Source organism: Oncorhynchus mykiss, chromosome 27 (genome assembly GCF_013265735.2).
Source record: "Oncorhynchus mykiss isolate Arlee chromosome 27, USDA_OmykA_1.1, whole genome shotgun sequence".
Lineage (NCBI taxonomy): Eukaryota > Metazoa > Chordata > Actinopteri > Salmoniformes > Salmonidae > Oncorhynchus > Oncorhynchus mykiss.
In genome coordinates this window covers 49,280,766-49,302,742 of record NC_048591.1, presented here as the reverse complement: position 1 = coordinate 49,302,742, position 21,977 = coordinate 49,280,766, and the positions used below count along the sequence as shown (strand labels likewise).

Below are 21,977 nucleotides of genomic sequence, written 5' to 3'. Positions count from 1 at the left end.
GCAATTAGCAAGACACCCCCAATAAAGGAGTGGTTCTGCAGGTGGTGACCACAGACCACTTCTCAGTTCCTATGCTTCCTGGCTGATGTTTTGGTCACTTTTGAATGCTGGCGGTGCTTTCACTCTAGTTTAGCATGAGACGGAGTCTACAACCCACACAAGTGGCTCAGGTAGTGCAGGTTCACACTGAGCACATGTGACAGACGTGACAGTCTGGAGACGCCGTGGAGAACGTTCTGCTGCCTGCAACATCCTCCAGCATGACCGGTTTGGCGGAGGGTCAGTTATGGTGTGGGGTGGCATTTCTTTGGGGGGGCCGCACAGCCCTCCATGTGCTCGCCAGAGGTAGCCTGACTGCCATTAGGTACCGAGATGAGATCCTCAGACCCCTTGTGAGACCATATGCTGGTGCGGTTGGCCGTGGGTTCCTCCTAATGCAAGACAATGCTAGACCTCATGTGGCTGGAGTGTGTCAGCAGTTCCTGCAAGAGGAAGGCATTGCTGCTATGGACTGGCCCGCCCGTTCCCCAGACCTGAATCCAATTGAGCACATCTGGGACATCATGTCTCGCTCCATCCACCAACGCCACGTTGCACCACAGACTGTCCAGGAGTTGGCGGATACTTTAGTCCAGGTCTGGGAGGAGATCCCTCAGGAGACCATCCGCCACCTCATCAGGAGCATGCCCAGGCGTTGTAGGGAGGTCATACAGGCACGTGGAGGCCACACACACTACTGAGCCTCATTTTGACTTGTTTTAAGGACACTACATCAAAGTTGGATCAGCCTGTAGTGTGGTTTTCCACTTAAATTTTGAGTGTGACTCCAAATCCAGACCTCCGTGGGTTGATCAATTTGATTTCCATTGATCATTTTTGTGTGATTTTGTTGTCAGCACATTCAACTATGTAAAGAAAAAAGTATTTAATAAGAATATTTCATTCATTCAGATCTAGGATGTGTTATTTTAGTGTTCCCTTTATTTTCTTGAGCAGTGTATATTCCTCTGGTGACCTATTTTAACAAATGTCATTGGTTTGTGGATAAAAAAAAGTTTAAGATCTTTGATGCAGAATTTGTTACAGGAAATAATCAGTGCCACCCTGGTGAGGTTAGCATAGGGCTAAATGTGCCAGGTTATGTCACGGAAACAGCTAACATGTAGCCTTTGATCATGTGCAACTAACTATATGTCAACGACTTTAATCGGCTGATGTTGAATCTTTTTTTTAGAATGTTCTCGAGTGTGGCCCCTCTATGACTCTTTGAAGCAGGACATATCTCTGTAGAAATTATATATTCCTCCGTTGAGATACAGAGGTTTTGACTTCTTTCACAGTTTTGTTTTCCATTATTCCTTCAAGTGTTTTGCCTGCAGTAATATCATCAAATCTTCAAGCCTCACATGCTATTACCATTAGCAATAGTACTATTTAAAAAACGCCTTTATAGCATTCCATTCTCTTCACCTTCCTTTGACTCATGAGGATTCATGCTTGCAGTCACTAAGATTCGTTTTTCTGTCCTGTTAAAAAACTTTTACAAAAATGAAATTCCAAAGCAAAGGATAACTATTCATATTCTCTTCACAACAGAGACAGAGGTCCTACGTTATTACTGTACTCCTCCACAGAGAAAGATGACCATCGTGTTCCCATTGAATACTCATCGTGATCAATATGATAAACCTTTCTTTGACAGTCTAGTGCTTGGCTGTGTCCCAAATGGCACCCTACTAGGGCAGTTAAAAACCTTGGACCTATAGTAGTGTAGTAGACAGGACCTATAGTAGTGTAGTAGACAGGGCCTATAGTAGTGTAGTAGACAGGACCTGTAGTAGTGTAGTAGACAGGACCTATAGTAATGTAGTAGACAGGGCCTATAGTAGTGTAGTAGACAGGACCTATAGTAATGTAGTAGACAGGGCCTATAGTGGTGTAGTAGACAGGACCTATAGTAGTGTAGTAGACAGGGCCTATAGTAATGTAGTAGACAGGGCCTATAGTAGTGTAGTAGACAGGACCTATAGTAGTGTAGTAGACAGGACCTGTAGTAGTGTAGTAGACAGGACCTATAGTAATGTAGTAGACAGGGCCTATAGTAGTGTAGTAGACAGGACCTATAGTAGTGTAGTAGACAGGGCCTATAGTAATGTAGTAGACAGGGCCTATAGTAGTGTAGTAGACAGGACCTATAGTAGTGTAGTAGACAGGGCCTATAGTAGTGTAGTAGACAGGACCTGTAGTAGTGTAGTAGACAGGACCTATAGTAATGTAGTAGACAGGGCCTATAGTAGTGTAGTAGACAGGACCTATAGTAATGTAGTAGACAGGGCCTATAGTGGTGTAGTAGACAGGACCTATAGTAGTGTAGTAGACAGGGCCTATAGTAATGTAGTAGACAGGGCCTATAGTAGTGTAGTAGACAGGACCTATAGTAGTGTAGTAGACAGGACCTATAGTAGTGTAGTAGACAGGACCTATAGTGGTGTAGTAGACAGGGCCTATAGTAGTGTAGTAGACAGGACCTATAGTAGTGTAGTAGACAGGACCTATAGTGGTGTAGTAGACAGGACCTATAGTAGTGTAGTAGACAGGACCTATAGTAGTGTAGTAGACAGGACCTATAATAGTGTAGGAGACAGGGCCTATAGTAGTGTAGTAGACAGGACCTATAGTAGTGTAGTAGACAGGGCCTATAATAGTGTAGGAGACAGGACCTATAGTAGTGTAGTAGACAGGACCTATAGTGGTGTAGTAGACAGGACCTATAGTAGTGTAGTAGACAGGGCCTATAGTAGTGTAGTAGACAGGACCTATAGTAGTGTAGTAGACAGGACCTATAGTGGTGTAGTAGACAGGACCTATAGTGGTGTAGTAGACAGGACCTATAGTAGTGTAGTAGACAGGACCTATAGTAGTGTAGTAGACAGGGCCTATAGTAGTGTAGTAGACAGGGCCTATAATAGTGTAGTAGACAGGGCCTATAGTAGTGTAGTAGACAGGACCTATAGTAGTGTAGTAGACAGGGCCTATAGTAGTGTAGTAGACAGGGCCTATAATAGTGTAGTAGACAGGGCCTATAATAGTGTAGTAGACAGGGCCTATAATAGTGTAGTAGACAGGGCCTATAGTAGTGTAGTAGACAGGACCTATAGTGGTGTAGTAGACAGGGCCTATAGTGGTGTAGTAGACAGGGCCTATAGTAGTGTAGTAGACAGGACCTATAGTAGTGTAGTAGACAGGACCTATAGTAGTGTAGTAGACAGGACCTATAGTGGTGTAGTAGACAGGACCTATAGTAGTGTAGTAGACAGGGCCTATAGTGGTGTAGTAGACAGGGCCTATAGTAGTGTAGTAGACAGGACCTATAGTAGTGTAGTAGACAGGACCTATAGTGGTGTAGTAGACAGGGCCTATAATAGTGTAGTATTGCACCATAGGGAATTGGGATCCATTTTGGACTCACTGAGGTGCTTATCTCTTCCCCAAGGCCGTAGGAGTCTGGCAGGTTCAGTCCAGAGTCTGTCTGCCGTGACGCTGGACCAGAAAGACCAACAGAAGGATCGGAAGGAGAGTGTAGAGTCTACAGACCCCCCAGACCGCCCTCCTAAACTAGTCACCCGTCGGAGATTGGACAGACCGGACAAGATGGAGTCCTCCAGCAACGGATACCAGAGACCAGGATCAGTGTAATGGACATGACGCTACTACAATACACACACACACACACACACACACACAAAATAAACAGCCCTTAAAACACACAGTTTTTCTCTGCGAGACAGATCTTACTGTGAACCTTCCTCCTGCTGTGTGTGTGTGTGTGTGTGTGTGTGCCTGCGTGCGTGCGTGCGTGCTGTGAGATTTATGTGTTTTTCCTATCAGTTGGAGAGTCAGTCTGGTTTTATTCCACTCTGCCTGCTGCTGGGTTGATGTGACCCAGCTCTCTCTCCATCCTTCTCTCTCCACTCTCCCCCTCTCTTTCTTCTGCCTCTTTCTCTCTCTCTCACAGGGAAGGACACATGGGGAGGGACACAGGGAGGGGCATGGGGTGGGACATAGGGAGGGACACAGGGAGGGACACAGGGAGGGACATGGGGAGGGGCATGGGGAGGGACACAGGGAAGGAAACATGGGGAGGGACACAGGGAGGGATACTGGAAGGATACGGGGAGGGACATGGGAGGATACGGGGAGGGACATGGGAGGGACACAGGGAGGGATACTGGAAGGATACGGGGAGGGACATGGGAGAGACACAGGGAGGGATACTGGAAGGATACGGGGAGGGACATGGGAGGGACACAGGGAGGGATACTGGAAGGATACGGGGAGGGACATGGGAGGGACACAGGGAAGGACATGGGAGGGACTCGGGGAGGGACACAGGGAGGGTCACGGGGAGGGACACAGGGAGGGACATGTGGAGGGACATGGGAGAGACACGGGGAGGGACATGGGAGAGACACGGGGAGGGACATGTGGAGGGACATGGGAAAGAAACGGGGAGGGACATGGGAGAAAAACAAGGAAGGGAAATAGGAGGGACACAGGGAGGGACACAGGGAAGGACATGGGAGGGACTCGGGGAGGGACACGGGGAGGGTCACGGGGAGGGACACGGGGAGGGACATGTGGAGGGACATGGGAGAGACACAGGGAAGGACATGGGAGGGACACAGGAAGGGACACAGGGAGGGTCACGGGGAGGGACACAGGGAAGTGTTCAGCAGTCTGATGGCTTGTACATTGAAACTGTGTCTGAGCCTGTTGATATCAAACCTCATGCTCCGATACCATCTGCCCCATGGTAAGGGAGAGAACAGCTCGTGGCTGAGGTGGTTGGCATCCCTGATGATGCTGTGGGCCTTCCTCAGGCACCTCCTAAGGGCCTCCTCTCGAGTGTCTTCAGTTGTCCTGTAGGGTAAAGCCTCCTCTCCTGTGTCTACAGTTGTCCTGTAGGGTAAAGCCTCCTCTCCTGTGTCTACAGTTGTCCTGTAGGGTAAAGCCTCCTCTCCTGTGTCTACAGTTGTCCTGTAGGGTAAAGCCTCCTCTCCTGTGTCTACAGTTGTCCAGTAGGGTATTGCCTCCTCTCCTGTGTCTACAGTTGTCCTGTAGGGTAAAGCCTCCTCTCCTGTGTCTACAGTTGTCCTGTAGGGTATTGCCTCCTCTCCTGTGCCTACAGTTGTCCTGTAGGGTAAAGCCTCCTCTCCTGTGTCTACAGTTGTCCTGTAGGGTAAAGCCTCCTCTCCTGTGTCTACAGTTGTCCTGTAGGGTAAAGCCTCCTCTCCTGTGTCTACAGTTGTCCTGTAGGGTAAAGCCTCCTCTCCTGTGTCTACAGTTGTCCTGTAGGGTAAAGCCTCCTCTCCTGTGTCTACAGTTGTCCTGTAGGGTAAAGCCTCCTCTCCTGTGTCTACAGTTGTCCTGTAGGGTATTGCCTCCTCTCCTGTGTCTACAGTTGTCCTGTAGGGTAAAGCCTCCTCTCCTGTGTCTACAGTTGTCCTGTAGGGTAAAGCCTCCTCTCCTGTGTCTACAGTTGTCCTGTAGGGTATTGCCTCCTCTCCTGTGTCTACAGTTGTCCTGTAGGGTAAAGCCTCCTCTCCTGTGTCTACAGTTGTCCTGTAGGGTAAAGCCTCCTCTCCTGTGTCTACAGTTGTCCTGTAGGGTAAAGCCTCCTCTCCTGTGTCTTCAGTTGTCCTGTAGGGTAAAGCCTCCTCTCCTGTGTCTACAGTTGTCCTGTAGGGTAAAGCCTCCTCTCCTGTGTCTACAGTTGTCCTGTAGGGTATTGCCTCCTCTCCTGTGTCTACAGTTGTCCTGTAGGGTAAAGCCTCCTCTCCTGTGTCTACAGTTGTCCTGTAGGGTAAAGCCTCCTCTCCTGTGTCTACAGTTGTCCTGTAGGGTAAAGCCTCCTCTCCTGTGTCTACAGTTGTCCTGTAGGGTAAAGCCTCCTCTCCTGTGTCTTCAGTTGTCCTGTAGGGTAAAGCCTCCTCTCCTGTGTCTACAGTTGTCCTGTAGGGTAAAGCCTCCTCTCCTGTGTCTACAGTTGTCCTGTAGGGTATTGCCTCCTCTCCTGTGTCTACAGTTGTCCTGTAGGGTAAAGCCTCCTCTCCTGTGTCTACAGTTGTCCTGTAGGGTAAATCCTCCTCTCCTGTGTCTTCAGTTGTCCTGTAGGGTAAAGCCTCCTCTCCTGTGTCTACAGTTGTCCTGTAGGGTAAAGCCTACTCTCCTGTGTCTTCAGTTGTCCTGTAGGGTAAAGCCTCCTCTTCTTTGTCGTCAGTGGGTCGAGAACTGGTTCTACACCTTGGAGGGGAAGGCAGAGGAGGGGGAAGGAATTGGAGGGGAGGGGGAGGCTGGCCTCTTGCCTGCCTGGTAACGAAGGGAAGGAAGCCTCCCCTATTGTGTGTCTTATTGTGTAGCTGAAGCCGTTTCGCTGACTTCACACTTAACAATAAGACATGCTGTGACTTCACACTCAAAAATGAGGAACACTGGTCGCTCTGAATGAAAGTGCACTTACCCCTGTGTGCAGGGTCAAAATGACTCAAGACAACCTTTTGAACATAAAATAATTCACACCCTTGCATGTAATTAGCATGCGATTTCAGGCCATTGGTATATAGATTTGAGAGATAATAGGCAAATGGGACTGAATTGTTCCTGTCTGTATTTCAGGGTTGCTGCAAGAGCCATGCTGTTCGAAAACTGCCCTTCAGTGTCGCAGACCACACCTGTTGGAAGGTAGAATGTCAGAATATGTCTTTAATCCCAAATGTCTGACCTACTCTATATGCAGCCTGCTCTCTCCTCCATTTGGTGGTGTAACCTACCTTTAAAACATGTTAAACTTCTGATTCCTCATTCTTCAATCTGTTCATTGTGTTATTCACCTGTAATTCACCTGTTATTTACCTGTTATTTACCTGTTATTCACCTGTTATTCACCTGTAATTGACCTGTTATTCACCTGTAATTCACCTGTTATTCACCTGTTATTCACCTGTTATTTACCTGTTATTCACCTGTAATTCACCTGTTATTCACCTGTTATTTACTGTTATTTACCTGTTATTCACCTGTAATTCACCTGTTATTCACCTGTTATTCACCTGTTATTTACCTGTTATTTACCTGTTATTCACCCGTTATTTACCTGTTATTCACCCGTTATTCACCCGTTATTCACCCGTTATTCACCTGTTATTTACCTGTTATTTACCTGTAATTCACCTGTTATTCACCTATTATTCACCTGTTATTTACCTGTAATTCACCTGTTATTCACCTGTTATTCACCTATTATTCACCTGTTAGTCACCTGTTATTTACATGTTAGTCACCTGTTATTTACCTGTTAGTCACCTGTTATTCACCTGTTATTCTCCTGTCATTCACCCGTTGGTCACCTCTTATTCACCTGTTAGTCACCTGTTATTCACCTGTTGGTCACCTGTTGGTCACCTGTTGGTCACCTGTTGGTCACCTGTTGGTCACCTGTTAGTCACGTGTTGGTCACCTGTTAGTCGACTGTTAGTCACGTGTCGTTGTATGTATCCGGTGTGTTTCATTTATTTATTTTTTATTTTTTATTTTACCTTTATTTAACCAGGCAAGTCAGTTAAGAACAAATTCTTATTTTCAATGACGGCCTGGGAACAGTGGGTTAACTGCCTGTTCAGGGGCAGAACGACAGATTTGTACCTTGTCAGCTCGGGGGTTTGAACTCACAACCTTCCGGTCCAACGCTCTAACCACTAGGCTACCCTGCCTAGTGTGTTGTTGCAGAGATATTTAACTGTGTCATGTGTCAGTCTTTATCCCTCTTTATAGAGATGTATCTGTCTGTCTTTATCCCTCTGTCCATCTTTATAGAGATGTATCTGTCTGTCTTTATCCCTCTGTCCATCTTTATAGAGATGTATCTGTCTGTCTTTATCCATCTTTATAGAGATGTATCTGTCAGTCTTTATCCCTCTGTCCATCTTTATAGAGATGTATCTGTCTGTCTTTATCCCTCTGTCCATCTTTATAGAGCTGTATCTGTCAGTCTTTATCCCTCTGTCCATCTTTATAGAGATGTATCTGTCTGTCTTTATCCCTCTGTCCATCTTTATAGAGATGTATCTGTCTGTCTTTATCCCTCTGTCCATCTTTATAGAGATGTATCTGTCTGTCTTTATCCCTCTGTCCATCTTTATAGAGATGTATCTGTCTGTCTCTCTGTCCATCTTTATAGAGATGTATCTGTCTGTCTTTATCCCTCTGTCCATCTTTATAGAGATGTATCTGTCTGTCTTTATCCCTCTGTCCATCTTTATAGAGATGTATCTGTCTGTCTCCCTGTCCATCTTTATAGAGATGTATCTGTCTGTCTTTATCCCTCTGTCCATCTTTATAGAGATGTATCTGTCTGTCTTTATCCATCTTTATAGAGATGTATCTGTCTGTCTTTATCCCTCTGTCCATCTTTATAGAGATGTATCTGTCTGTCTTTATCCCTCTGTCCATCTTTATAGAGCTGTATCTGTCAGTCTTTATCCCTCTGTCCATCTTTATAGAGATGTATCTGTCTGTCTTTATCCCTCTGTCCATCTTTATAGAGATGTATCTGTCTGTCTTTATCCCTCTGTCCATCTTTATAGAGATGTATCTGTCTGTTTTTATCCCTCTGTCCATCTTTATAGAGATGTATCTGTCTGTCTCTCTGTCCATCTTTATAGAGATGTATCTGTCTGTCTTTATCCCTCTGTCCATCTTTATAGAGATGTATCTGTCTGTCTTTATCCCTCTTTATAGAGATGTGTCTGTCTGTCTTTATCCATCTTTATAGAGATGTGTCTGTCTGTCTTTATCCCTCTTTATAGAGATGTATCTGTCTGTCTTTATCCATCTTTATAGAGATGTATCTGTCTGTCTTTATCCCTCTGTCCATCTTTATAGAGATGTATCTGTCTGTCTTTATCCCTCTGTCCATCTTTATAGAGATGTATCTGTCTGTCTTTATCCATCTTTATAGAGATGTATCTGTCTGTCTTTATCCCTCTGTCCCTCTTTATAGAGATGTATCTGTCTGTCTTTATCCCTCTGCCCATCTTTATAGAGATGTATCTGTCTGTCTTTATCCCTCTTTATAGAGATGTATCTGTCTGTCTTTATCCCTCTGTCCATCTTTATAGAGATGTATCTGTCTGTCTTTATCCCTCTTTATAGAGATGTATCTGTCTGTCTTTATCCCTCTGTCCATCTTTATAGAGATGTATCTGTCTGTCTTTATCCCTCTTTATAGAGATGTGTCTGTCTGTCTTTATCCCTCTTTATAGAGTTGTATCTGTCTGTCTTTATCCCTCTTTATAGAGATGTATCTGTCTGTCTTTATCCCTCTGTCCATCTTTATAGAGATGTATCTGTCTGTCTTTATCCCTCTTTATAGAGTTGTATCTGTCTGTCTTTATCCCTCTTTATAGAGATGTATCTGTCTGTCTTTATCCCTCTTTATAGAGATGTATCTGTCTGTCTTTATCCCTCTTTATAGAGTTGTATCTGTCTGTCTTTATCCCTCTTTATAGAGATGTATCTGTCTGTCTTTATCCCTCTTTATAGAGATGTATCTGTCTGTCTTTATCCCTCTTTATAGAGATGTATCTGTCTGTCTTTATCCATCTTTATAGAGATGTGTCTGTCTGTCTTTATCCCTCTTTATAGAGTTGTATCTGTCTGTCTTTATCCCTCTTTATAGAGATGTATCTGTCTGTCTTTATCCCTCTTTATAGAGATGTATCTGTCTGTCTTTATCCCTCTTTATAGAGATGTATCTGTCTGTCTTTATCCATCTTTATAGAGATGTGTCTGTCTGTCTTTATCCCTCTTTATAGAGATGTATCTGTCTGTCTTTATCCCTCTTTATAGAGATGTATCTGTCTGTCTTTATCCATCTTTATAGAGATGTATCTGTCTGTCTTTATCCCTCTGTCCATCTTTATAGAGATGTATCTGTCTGTCTTTATCCCTCTGTCCATCTTTATAGAGATGTATCTGTCTGTCTTTATCCCTCTTTATAGAGATGTATCTGTCTGTCTTTATCCCTCTTTATAGAGATGTATCTGTCTGTCTTTATCCCTCTTTATAGAGATGTATCTGTCTGTCTCTCTGTCCATCTTTATAGAGATGTATCTGTCTGTCTTTATCCCTCTTTATAGAGATGTATCTGTCTGTCTTTATCCCTCTTTATAGAGATGTGTCTGTCTGTCTTTATCCCTCTTTATAGAGATGTATCTGTCTGTCTTTATCCCTCTTTATAGAGATGTATCTGTCTGTCTTTATCCATCTTTATAGAGATGTATCTGTCTGTCTTTATCCCTCTGTCCATCTTTATAGAGATGTATCTGTCTGTCTTTATCCCTCTGTCCATCTTTATAGAGATGTATCTGTCTGTCTTTATCCCTCTTTATAGAGATGTATCTGTCTGTCTTTATCCCTCTTTATAGAGATATATCTGTCTGTCTTTATCCCTCTTTATAGAGATGTATCTGTCTGTCTTTATCCCTCTTTATAGAGATGTATCTGTCTGTCTTTATCTCTCTGTACATCTTTATAGAGATGTATCTGTCTGTCTTTATCCCTCTGTCCATCTTTATAGAGATGTATCTGTCTGTCTTTATCCCTCTTTATAGAGATGTATCTGTCTGTCTTTATCCCTCTTTATAGAGATGTGTCTGTCTGTCTTTATCCCTCTTTATAGAGATGTATCTGTCTGTCTTTATCCCTCTTCATAGAGATGTGTCTGTCTGTCTTTATCCCTCTTTATAGAGATGTATCTGTCTGTCTTTATCCCTCTTTATAGAGATGTGTCTGTCTGTCTTTATCCCTCTTTATAGAGATGTATCTGTCTGTCTTTATCCCTCTTTATAGAGATGTGTCTGTCTGTCTTTATCCCTCTTTATAGAGATGTATCTGTCTGTCTTTATCCCTCTTTATAGAGATGTATCTGTCTGTCTTTATCCCTCTGTCCATCTTTATAGAGATGTATCTGTCTGTCTTTATCCCTCTTTATAGAGATGTATCTGTCTGTCTTTATCCCTCTTTATAGAGATGTATCTGTCTGTCTTTATCCCTCTTTATAGAGATGTGTCTGTCTGTCTTTATCCCTCTTTATAGAGATGTATCTGTCTGTCTCTCTGTCCATCTTTATAGAGATGTATCTGTCTGTCTTTATCCATCTTTATAGAGATGTATCTGTCTGTCTTTATCCATCTTTATAGAGATGTATCTGTCTGTCTTCATCCCTCTGTCCATCTTTATAGAGATGTATCTGTCTGTCTTTATCCATCTTTATAGAGATGTATCTGTCTGTCTTTATCCATCTTTATAGAGATGTATCTGTCTGTCTTCATCCCTCTGTCCATCTTTATAGAGATGTATCTGTCTGTCTTTATCCATCTTTATAGAGATGTATCTGTCTGTCTTTATCCATCTTTATAGAGATGTATCTGTCTGTCTTTATCCATCTTTATAGAGATGTATCTGTCTGTCTTCATCCCTCTGTCCATCTTTATAGAGATGTATCTGTCTGTCTTTATCCCTCTGTCCATCTTTATAGAGATGTATCTGTCTGTCTTTATCCATCTTTATAGAGATGTATCTGTCTGTCTTTATCCCTCTTTATAGAGATGTGTCTGTCTGTCTTTATCCCTCTTTATAGATATGTATCTGTCTGTCTTCATCCCTCTTTATAGAGATGTATCTGTCTGTCTTTATCCCTCTTTATAGAGATGTGTCTGTCTGTCTTTATCCCTCTTTATAGATATGTATCTGTCTGTCTTTATCCCTCTTTATAGAGATGTATCTGTCTGTCTTTATCCCTCTTTATAGAGATGTGTCTGTCTGTCTTTATCCCTCTTTATAGAGATGTGTCTGTCTGTCTTTATCCATCTTTATAGAGATGTATCTGTCTGTCTCTCTGTCCATCCATATCCATAGAGTCACCAATGCCATAGACGTACAGTATGTCTGTTGACTTTGTAATGTCTCCTGTGTTGGTTCCAGAGACGCCAAGGCCATGTACTCCTGTGAGGCAGAACACAGCCATGAGCTCAGCTTCCCACAGGGGGCTCTCTTCTCAAACGGTGAGACACTTACTCAGTTAACAGACACACACACACACACACAGACACACACACACACACACACACAGACAGCTAATGCGGTGTGTCTACTGTTAAACAGAATGGGTCCATCTGTTCCTGTATACGGCAGATATTCCTGAGCTATGTATTTTGCCCAGATCTGGTCTATAGAAGGAACCATCTGTAGGTTGTCCTGCATACAGACAGGGGCCACCCCAACTTGGTAGGCCTCAGTAATGACTTGGCAGTTTCCCAGCGTTGTGTGTACAGACAGTGGAAGCATAGCGACCTTGCTTTTAGCTTGACGCTATCCTCTCTCTAAACACCCAGATAGCCTAGCCTCAGAGGGATGTTATTACCTATCCTCTCTCTAAACACCCAGATAGCCAGCCTAGCCTCAGATGGATGTTATTACCTATCCTCTCTCTAAACACCCAGATAGCCAGCCTAGCCTCAGATGGATGTTATTACCTATCCTCTCTCTAAACACCCAGATAGCCTAGCCTCAGAGGGATGTTATTACCTATCCTCTCTCTAAACACCCAGATAGCCAGCCTCAGAGAGATGTTACTACCTATCCTCTCTCTAAACACCCAGATAGCCTAGCCTCAGAGGGATGTTATTACCTATCCTCTCTCTAAACACCCAGATAGCCTAGCCTCAGAGGGATGTTATTACCTATCCTCTCTCTAAACACCCAGATAGCCTAGCCTCAGAGATACGTTATTACCTATCCTCTCTCTAAACACCCAGATAGCCTAGCCTCAGAGAGATGTTATTACCTATCCTCTCTCTAAACACACAGATAGCCTAGCCTCAGAGAGATGTTATTACCTATCCTCTCTAAACACCCAGATAGCCTAGCCTCAGAGATACGTTATTACCTATCCTCTCTCTAAACACCCAGATAGCCTAGCCTCAGAGAGATGTTATTACCTATCCTCTCTCTAAACACCCAGATAGCCTAGCCTCAGAGGGATGTTATTACCTATCCTCTCTCTAAACACCCAGATAGCCTAGCCTCAGAGGGATGTTATTACCTATCCTCTCTCTAAACACCCAGATAGCCTAGCCTCAGAGGGATGTTATTACCTATCCTCTCTCTAAACACCCAGATAGCCAGCCTCAGAGGGATGTTATTACCTATCCTCTCTCTAAACACCCAGATAGCCTAGCCTCAGAGGGATGTTATTACCTATCCTCTCTCTAAACACCCAGATAGCCAGCCTCAGATGGATGTTATTACCTATCCTATCTCTAAACACCCAGATAGCCTAGCCTCAGAGAGATGTTATTACCTATCCTCTCTCTAAACACCCAGATAGCCTAGCCTCAGAGAAATGTTATTACCTATCCTCTCTCTAAACACCCAGATAGCCTAGCCTCAGAGAGATGTTATTACCTATCCTCTCTCTAAACACACAGATAGCCTAGCCTCAGAGAGATGTTATTACCTATCCTCTCTCTAAACACCCAGATAGCCTAGCCTCAGAGATACGTTATTACCTATCCTCTCTCTAAACACCCAGATAGCCTAGCCTCAGAGAGATGTTATTACCTATCCTCTCTCTAAACACCCAGATAGCCAGCCTCAGAGGGATGTTATTACCTATCCTCTCTCTAAACACCCAGATAGCCAGCCTAGCCTCAGATGGATGTTATTACCTATCCTCTCTCTAAACACCCAGATAGCCTAGTCTCAGAGGGATGTTATTACCTATCCTCTCTCTAAACACCCAGATAGCCAGCCTCAGAGAGATGTTACTACCTATCCTCTCTCTAAACACCCAGATAGCCTAGCCTCAGAGGGATGTTATTACCTATCCTCTCTCTAAACACCCAGATAGCCTAGCCTCAGAGGGATATTATTACCTATCCTCTCTCTAAACACCCAGATAGCCTAGCCTCAGAGATACGTTATTACCTATCCTCTCTCTAAACACCCAGATAGCCTAGCCTCAGAGAGATGTTATTACCTATCCTCTCTCTAAACACACAGATAGCCTAGCCTCAGAGAGATGTTATTACCTATCCTCTCTCTAAACACCCAGATAGCCTAGCCTCAGAGATACATTATTACCTATCCTCTCTCTAAACACCCAGATAGCCTAGCCTCAGAGAGATGTTATTACCTATCCTCTCTCTAAACACCCAGATAGCCTAGCCTCAGAGGGATGTTATTACCTATCCTCTCTCTAAACACCCAGATAGCCTAGTCTCAGAGGGATGTTATTACCTATCCTCTCTCTAAACACCCAGATAGCCAGCCTCAGAGAGATGTTACTACCTATCCTCTCTCTAAACACACAGATAGCCTAGCCTCAGAGAGATGTTATTACCTATCCTCTCTCTAAACACCCAGATAGCCTAGCCTCAGAGATACATTATTACCTATCCTCTCTCTAAACACCCAGATAGCCTAGCCTCAGAGGGATGTTATTACCTATCCTCTCTATAAACACCCAGATAGCCTAGCCTCAGAGGGATGTTACTACCTATCCTCTCTCTAAACACCCAGATAGCCAGCCTAGCCTCAGAGATACGTTATTACCTATCCTCTCTCTAAACACCCAGATAGCCTAGCCTCAGAGTGATGTTATTACCTATCCTCTCTCTAAACACCCACATAGCCTAGTCTCAGAGGGATGTTATTACCTATCCTCTCTCTAAACACCCAGATAGCCTATCCTCAGAGGGATGTTATTACCTATCCTCTCTATAAACACCCAGATAGCCTAACCTCAGAGAGATGTTACTACCTATCCTCTCTCTAAACACCCAGATAGCCTAGCCTCAGAGGGATGTTATTACCTATCCTCTCTCTAAACACCCAGATAGCCTAGCCTCAGAGGGATGTTATTACCTATCCTCTCTCTAAACACCCAGATAGCCAGCCTCAGAGGGATGTTATTACCTATCCTCTCTCTAAACACCCAGATAGCCTAGCCTCAGAGGGATATTACTACCTATCCTCTCTCTAAACACCCAGATAGCCTAGCCTCAGAGGGATGTTATTACCTATCCTCTCTCTAAACACCCAGATAGCCAGCCTCAGAGGGATGTTATTACCTATCCTCTCTCTAAACACCCAGATAGCCTAGCCTCAGAGGGATGTTATTACCTATCCTCTCTCTAAGCACCCAGATAGCCTAGCCTCAGAGGGATGTTATTACCTATCCTCTCTCTAAACACCCAGATAGCCTAGCCTCAGAGGGATGTTATTACCTATCCTCTCTCTAAACACCCAGATAGCCTAGCCTCAGAGGGATGTTATTACCTATCCTCTCTCTAAACACCCAGATAGCCTAGCCTCAGAGGGATGTTATTACCTATCCTCTCTCTAAACACCCAGATAGCCTAGCCTCAGAGGGATGTTATTACCTATCCTCTCTCTAAACACCCAGATAGCCTAGCCTCAGAGAGATGTTACTACCTATCCTCTCTCTAAACACCCAGATAGCCTAGCCTCAGAGGGATGTTATTACCTATCCTCTCTCTAAACACCCAGATAGCCAGCCTAGCTTCAGAGGGATGTTATTACCTATCCTCTCTCTAAACACCCAGATAGCCAGCCTCAGATGGATGTTATTACCTATCCTCTCTCTAAACACCCAGATAGCCTAGCCTCAGAGGGATGTTATTACCTATCCTCTCTCTAAACACCCAGATAGCCTAGCCTCAGAGGGATGTTATTACCTATCCTCTCTCTAAACACCCAGATAGCCTAGCCTCAGAGGGATGTTATTACCTATCCTCTCTCTAAACACCCAGATAGCCAGCCTCAGAGGGATGTTATTACCTATCCTCTCTCTAAACACCCAGATAGCCAGCCTCAGAGGGATGTTATTACCTATCCTCTCTCTAAATACCCAGATAGCCTAGCCTCAGAGGGATGTTATTACCTATCCTCTCTCTAAACACCCAGATAGCCTAGCCTCAGAGGGATGTTATTACCTATCCTCTCTCTAAACACCCAGATAGCCAGCCTCAGAGGGATGTTATTACCTATCCTCTCTCTAAACACCCAGATAGCCTAGCCTCAGAGGGATGTTATTACCTATCCTCTCTCTAAACACCCAGATAGCCTAGCCTCAGAGGGATGTTATTACCTATCCTCTCTCTAAACACCCAGATAGCCTAGTCTCAGAGGGATGTTATTACCTATCCTCTCTCTAAACACCCAGATAGCCTAGCCTCAGAGGGATGTTATTTTGCCTCTTGCCATGTGTTTGGCTCAGTCCCAGGGCAGCAGCCTTACAGCAGGTCACAGTAACCTCGTAGTGATGGAAAGCTGTGGAGCAGCTTAGCTGGATCTCATCCGTTCAGCTGACAGAGCCAGCATACACTAGCAGTCGCCAGCAGAGATAAGGTTAACATTCACATCCTCTGCAGCAGTTATTTTACTGTGTAAGAGGATCCGTTCCTATTCCCTATAAAGTACGATGGGGAGGAGGGGAGGAAGAGAGTGGGAGGCTGAGGGAAGAGAGGGGGAGGCTGAGGGAAGAGAGGAGAGAGGCTGAGGGGAAAGGGGATAGAGCTTGAGGGAAGAGGGGGAGGGGAGAGAGGCTGAGGGAAGAGGGGGAGAGGAGAGAGGCTGAGGGAAGAGGGGGAGGGGAGAGAGGCTGAGGGAAGAGGGGGAGGGGAGAGAGGCTGAGGGAAGAGGGGAAGGGGAGAGAGACTGAGTGAAGAGGGGGAGGGGAGAGAGGCTGAGGGAAGAGAGGCGGAGGGAAGAGAGGCGGAGTGAAGAGGGGGAAGGAAGAGAGGAGAGAGGCTGAGGGGAGAGGGGGAGGCAAGAGAGGCTGAGGGAAGAGGGGGAGGGGAGAGAGGCTGAGTGAAGAGGGGGAGGGGAGATAGGCTGAGGGAAGAGAGGCGAGGGAAGAGAGGCGGAGGGAAGAGAGGCGGAGGGAAGCGAGGCGGAGGGAAGAGGGGAGAGAGGCTGAGGGAAGAGAGGCGGAGGGAAGAGGGGGAGGGAAGAGAGGAGAGAGGCTGAGGGAAGAGAGGCGGAGGGAAGAGGGGGAGGGAAGAGAGGAGAGAGGCTGAGGGGAGAGGGGGAGGGAAGAGGGGGAGGGATGAGAGGAGAGAGGCTGAGGGGAGAGGGGGAGGGAAGAGAGGCTGAGGGAAGAGGGGTCGGGGAGAGAGGCTGAGTGAAGAGTGGGAGGGGAGAGAGGAGAGAGGCTGAGGGAACAGGGGGAGGGAAGAGAGGAGAGAGGCTGAGGGAAGAGAGGAGAGAGGCTGAGGGAAGAGAGGCTGAGGGAAGAAGGGGATGGGAGAGAGGTTGAGTGAAGAGGGGGAGAGGAGAGAGGCTGAGGGGAGGGAAGAGAGGCGTGAGGCTGAGGAAAGAGGGGGAGGGAAGAGAGGAGAGAGGCTGAGGGGAGAGGGGGAGGGAAGAGAGGCTGAGAGAAGAGGGGGACGGGAGAGAGGCTGAGTGAAGAGGGGGAGGGGAGAGAGGCTGAGTGAAGAGGGGGAGGGGAGAGAGGATGAGGGAAGAGGGGGAGGGGAGAGAGGCTGAGTGAAGAGGGGGAGGGAAGAGAGGAGAGAGGCTGAGGAAAGAGGGGAGGGAAGAGAGACTGAGGGAAGAGGGGGAGGGGAGAGAGGCTGAGTGAAGAGGGGGAGGGGAGAGAGGCTGAGGGAAGAGGGGGAGGGGAGAGAGGCTGAGTGAAGAGGGGGAGGGAAGAGAGGAGAGAGGCTGAGGAAAGAGGGGAGGGAAGAGAGACTGAGGGAAGAGGGGGAGGGGAGAGAGGCTGAGTGAAGAGGGGGAGGGGGAGGGGAGAGAGGCTGAGTGAAGAGGGGGAGAGGAGAGAGACTGAGGGGAGGGAAGAGAGGAGAGAGGCTGAGGAAAGAGGGGGAGGGAAGAGAGGAGGAGAGGGGTGAACCTGAGGGGAGATGGGGGAGACAGGAGGAGAGGGGTGAGGCTGATTGGATGTGGAGGAGAGGGGAGGAGAGGGAGGTTGAGGGGTGAACCTGAGGGGAGAGGAGCGGCGAAAAGAGTGAAGGGGAGGAGAGTTCGTGTAAATCAAAAATAACAGACTGACCTGGACGCTGCCTTGATCGTTAATGCTAATTATTCTAGCCTAGTACTATAAGGGCACAGGGCGAGACCCAGATGCAGACACAGGAGGCAGATGGTTTGAGTCTCTGATATTTATTATAATCCAAGGGGCAGGGAAGAGAATGGTCGTGGACAGACAAAAGATCATAACAAGGTCAGAGTCTAGGAGGTACAGAGTGGCAGGCAGGCTCGAGGTCAGGGCAGGCAGTATGGTCAGACAGGCTCGAGGTCAGGGCAGGCAGTATGGTCAGACAGGCTCGAGGTCAGGGCAGGCAGTATGGTCAGACAGGCTCGAGGTCAAGGCAGGCAGTATGGTCAGACAGGCTCGAGGTCAGGGCAGGCAGTATGGTCAGACAGGCTCGAGGTCAGGGCAGACAGTATGGTCAGACAGGCTCGAGGTCAGGGCAGGCAGTATGGTCAGACAGGCTCGAGGTCAGGGCAGGCAGTATGGTCAGACAGGCTCGAGGTCAGGGCAGGCAGTATGGTCAGACAGGCTCGAGGTCAGGGCAGGCAGTATGGTCATACAGGCTCGAGGTCAGGGCAGGCAGTATGGTCAGACAGGCTCGAGGTCAGGGCAGGCAGTATGGTCAGACAGGCTCGAGGTCAGGGCAGGCAGTATGGTCAGACAGGCTCGAGGTCAGGGCAGGCAGAATTATCTGACATTAATTCTAATTATTCAAGCCTAGTGGGGTTTTATCTGACATTAATGCTAATTATTCTAGCCTAGTGAGGTTATATCTGTCGTTAATGCTAATTATTCTAGCCTAGTGAGGTTTTATCTGACATTAATGCTAATTATTCTAGCCTAGTGTGGTTTTATCTGTCGTTAATGCTAATTATTCTAGCCTAGTGAGGTTTTATCTGTCATTAATGCTAATTATTCTAGCCTAGTGTGGTTTGCTCTCCATGTTTCATTCCTGACTGGCTCCAAGCAACGTTCCTCTCTCTCCTCTCTTTGACTGACAGATGCTCTCTCTTTGTCTCTCCATCCTCAGTGTATCCATCTATTGAACCTGGCTGGATCCAAGCAACGTTCCAGGGAAAGACTGGCCTGATCCCTGAGAACTATGTGGTTTATCTCTAACAACAAACTGACTGCTCCAAGACCTAAACATCCCAAACGAACCTTGATCATTTCATGGTATCCATGGTAACAATAATCTGCAACGTGATTGACGTGATTGTTGTGAAGGCCAAGTTTCCCCATTGATCAGACATGTAGATATGGGAACGTTGAGTATCGTTCATATGCAGTAGAAGGAGCAGATGTGTGTTTTTAATCACCTGAATGATATACCTACCTACCTACCTACCTACCTACCTACCGTATCTACACCCTTATCAAGATGAATACTTCTGGTCATGTCATGCTGCTGGTCCTATTCTTATAGGTTAGTGTTGAAATACTGTACGTTCCAGGTGGGATATGCAGTAAAAACATACACGATTGATAATATACACTGAACAAGAAATATAAACTCGACATGTAAAGTTTTAGTCCCGTGTTTCAGGAGCTGAAATAAAAAACATCCCTGAAATGTTCCATACGCAAAGAAAGCTTTTTCCTCTCACATTCTGTCTTTACATCCCTGAGCATTTCTCCTTTGCCATGATCATTCATCCACCTGACAGGTATGGCGTATCAAGAAGCTGATTAAACGGCATCATTACACAGGTGCACCTTGTGCTGGGGGACATTAAAAGGCCACTCTAAAATGTGCAGTTTTGTCACACCACACAATGCCACAGATGTCAAAATGTTTGAGGGAGCGACTGCAGGAATGTCCACCAGAGCGGTTGCCAGAGAATTGAATGTTCCTTTCTCTACCATAAGCCGCCTCCAACGTTGCTTTAGAGAATTTGTCAGTACATCCAAACGGCCTCAAAACCACAGACCACGTGTATGCCGTTTTCTGATGTCAGCGTGAACAGAGCGCCCCATGGTGGCAGTGGGGTTATGGTATGGGGCAGACATAAACTATGTACAACGAACACAATTGCATTTTATCGGTGGCAATTTTAATGCACAGAAATCCAGGGACGAGTACCTGAGGCCCATCGAGAGGCCCATTTTGTTTAAGGTAATCAACAGATGCATATCTGTATTCCCAGTCATGTGAAATCCATAGATTAGGTCCTAATTGATTTCATGCATGTTGCGTTTATATTTTTGTTCAGTATAATATGAAAAAACATCCAGGATTCAATTGCGATTTTGTCGGCTATGCACCATATAGAAGTAAAATATCTGAATGAGCTGACAGGTTTGCTGTGAATGCAGCGGACACAGCGTGGACTAAATCGTACTAATAAATACCCACAGGTGTAAAGATATACAGGTATGTTACCCATAGACCTGCTGGTTGTCTGTCTGTAGTGTTGTGGTACTAGTTTAGTTCCAGTATTACGTCTGTCTCGTTTAGATGACAGGTAGGATTCCCTTCTTAGATCAAAACCAACACATCTTTCTGAATCTTTAAACTAAATTTAGATATCGTACATTTCGATGTTTATGGCAATAAACACTATTTAACATATCCAACATAGAACACCATGTACATGGAATCATGTAATTTTATCAGGACGCTCTTACCCAGAGCGCCTTGCTTCAAGGGCACATCGACAGGTGGTTTTACCCAGTTGGCTCGGGGATTCGATCCAACTGACTACGTGGCGCACTACTTTAGACCAGAACTCATTGGGGGTGTATTTTCTACTAGTAAATCACTCAAGTGTTTTTCCTAACTAGTAAATCACTCAAGTGTTTTTCCTAACTAGTAAATCACTCAAGTGCACTTTTGTTTAAATAAATGGTACCTGCATGTCACACATCCAGGAGCTCTTCCTCTATTTGGTACTATTAGCGTATTTACCCTTTTAATCTTCACTGTGTTTTGAAAGAAATGATCACTTAAATGCCAGGATTCGATCTGATCCCTCTATGCACATTTTAAAGCCAATGTTCCTGTGTTCGTAGAGACCACGGAAATAACCTTTAAATGGTGCACGATCCATATCGTCGATCGGCTTGAATCTTGTTTTATTATCGTTACGTCTAAATGATGAATTAGAATACTGAATGTTTGTCTAATGTCCGATATATTACTGTCTAGTACGCTGGTGTACTAGCAACGCCAACGATGAATTATATCAACTCAGACTAAACATGTGTAATATGAGGCTGCGTCCCAAATTGCACCCTTTAGCCTATATAGTGCACTACCTTAGACCAGAGCCCTATTCCCTATATAATGCACTACTTTAGACCAGAGCCCTATTCCCTATATAGTGCACTACTTTAGACCAGAGCCCTATGCCCTATATAGGGCACTACTTTAGACCAGATTCATATGGACCCTATGCCCTATATAGTGCCCTACTTTAGACCAGAGCCCTATGGACCCTATTCCCTATATAGTGCACTACTTTAGACCAGAGCCCTATGGACAACTATTCCCTATATAGTGCACTACTTTAGACTTTAGACCCTATGGACCCTTTAGACCCTATGGACCCTGGTGAAAAGAGGTGCACTATGAAGGGAAGAGGGTGCCATTTGGGACGCATCCTCCGATTCTATTTTTTATTAAGGATGGTGTTTGATATTTAATTTTGTACTGTCACAAAAAACTAAAGACTCAAGTAATAAATGTGTAACTTGTGTACAACAGAATGTCTTATTATTTCTCCTCAGTCTAACTGCACTGCGAAATAAATATAGGAATCATGAAAATAAAAGATTTTCAATTGGGACGTTGTTGACCTAATATCTACTAAAGTAAAACTGTTTTTGAAGAAGTGAAAAC

The 21,977-nt window shown here is 45.3% G+C and overlaps 1 protein-coding gene across 4 annotated transcripts in view; it reads left to right on the top strand.

Annotated features, from left to right (window-relative positions):
• Positions 1–19,728, top strand: part of LOC110515989 (rho GTPase-activating protein 42) — a 224,508-nt gene extending 204,780 nt beyond the window's left edge. For all 4 annotated transcript variants that reach the window (XM_036965193.1, XM_036965192.1, XM_036965191.1 and 1 more), the window contains 4 exons: positions 3,494–3,692; positions 6,676–6,741; positions 12,043–12,122; positions 19,167–19,728. In XM_036965193.1, coding sequence (XP_036821088.1) covers positions 3,494–3,692; positions 6,676–6,741; positions 12,043–12,122; positions 19,167–19,255 — 434 coding nt within the window. In that variant the 3' untranslated portion in view covers positions 19,256–19,728. The remainder of the gene's footprint in view (positions 1–3,493; positions 3,693–6,675; positions 6,742–12,042; positions 12,123–19,166) is intronic.
• The last annotated feature ends 2,249 nt before the right edge of the window (positions 19,729–21,977 follow it).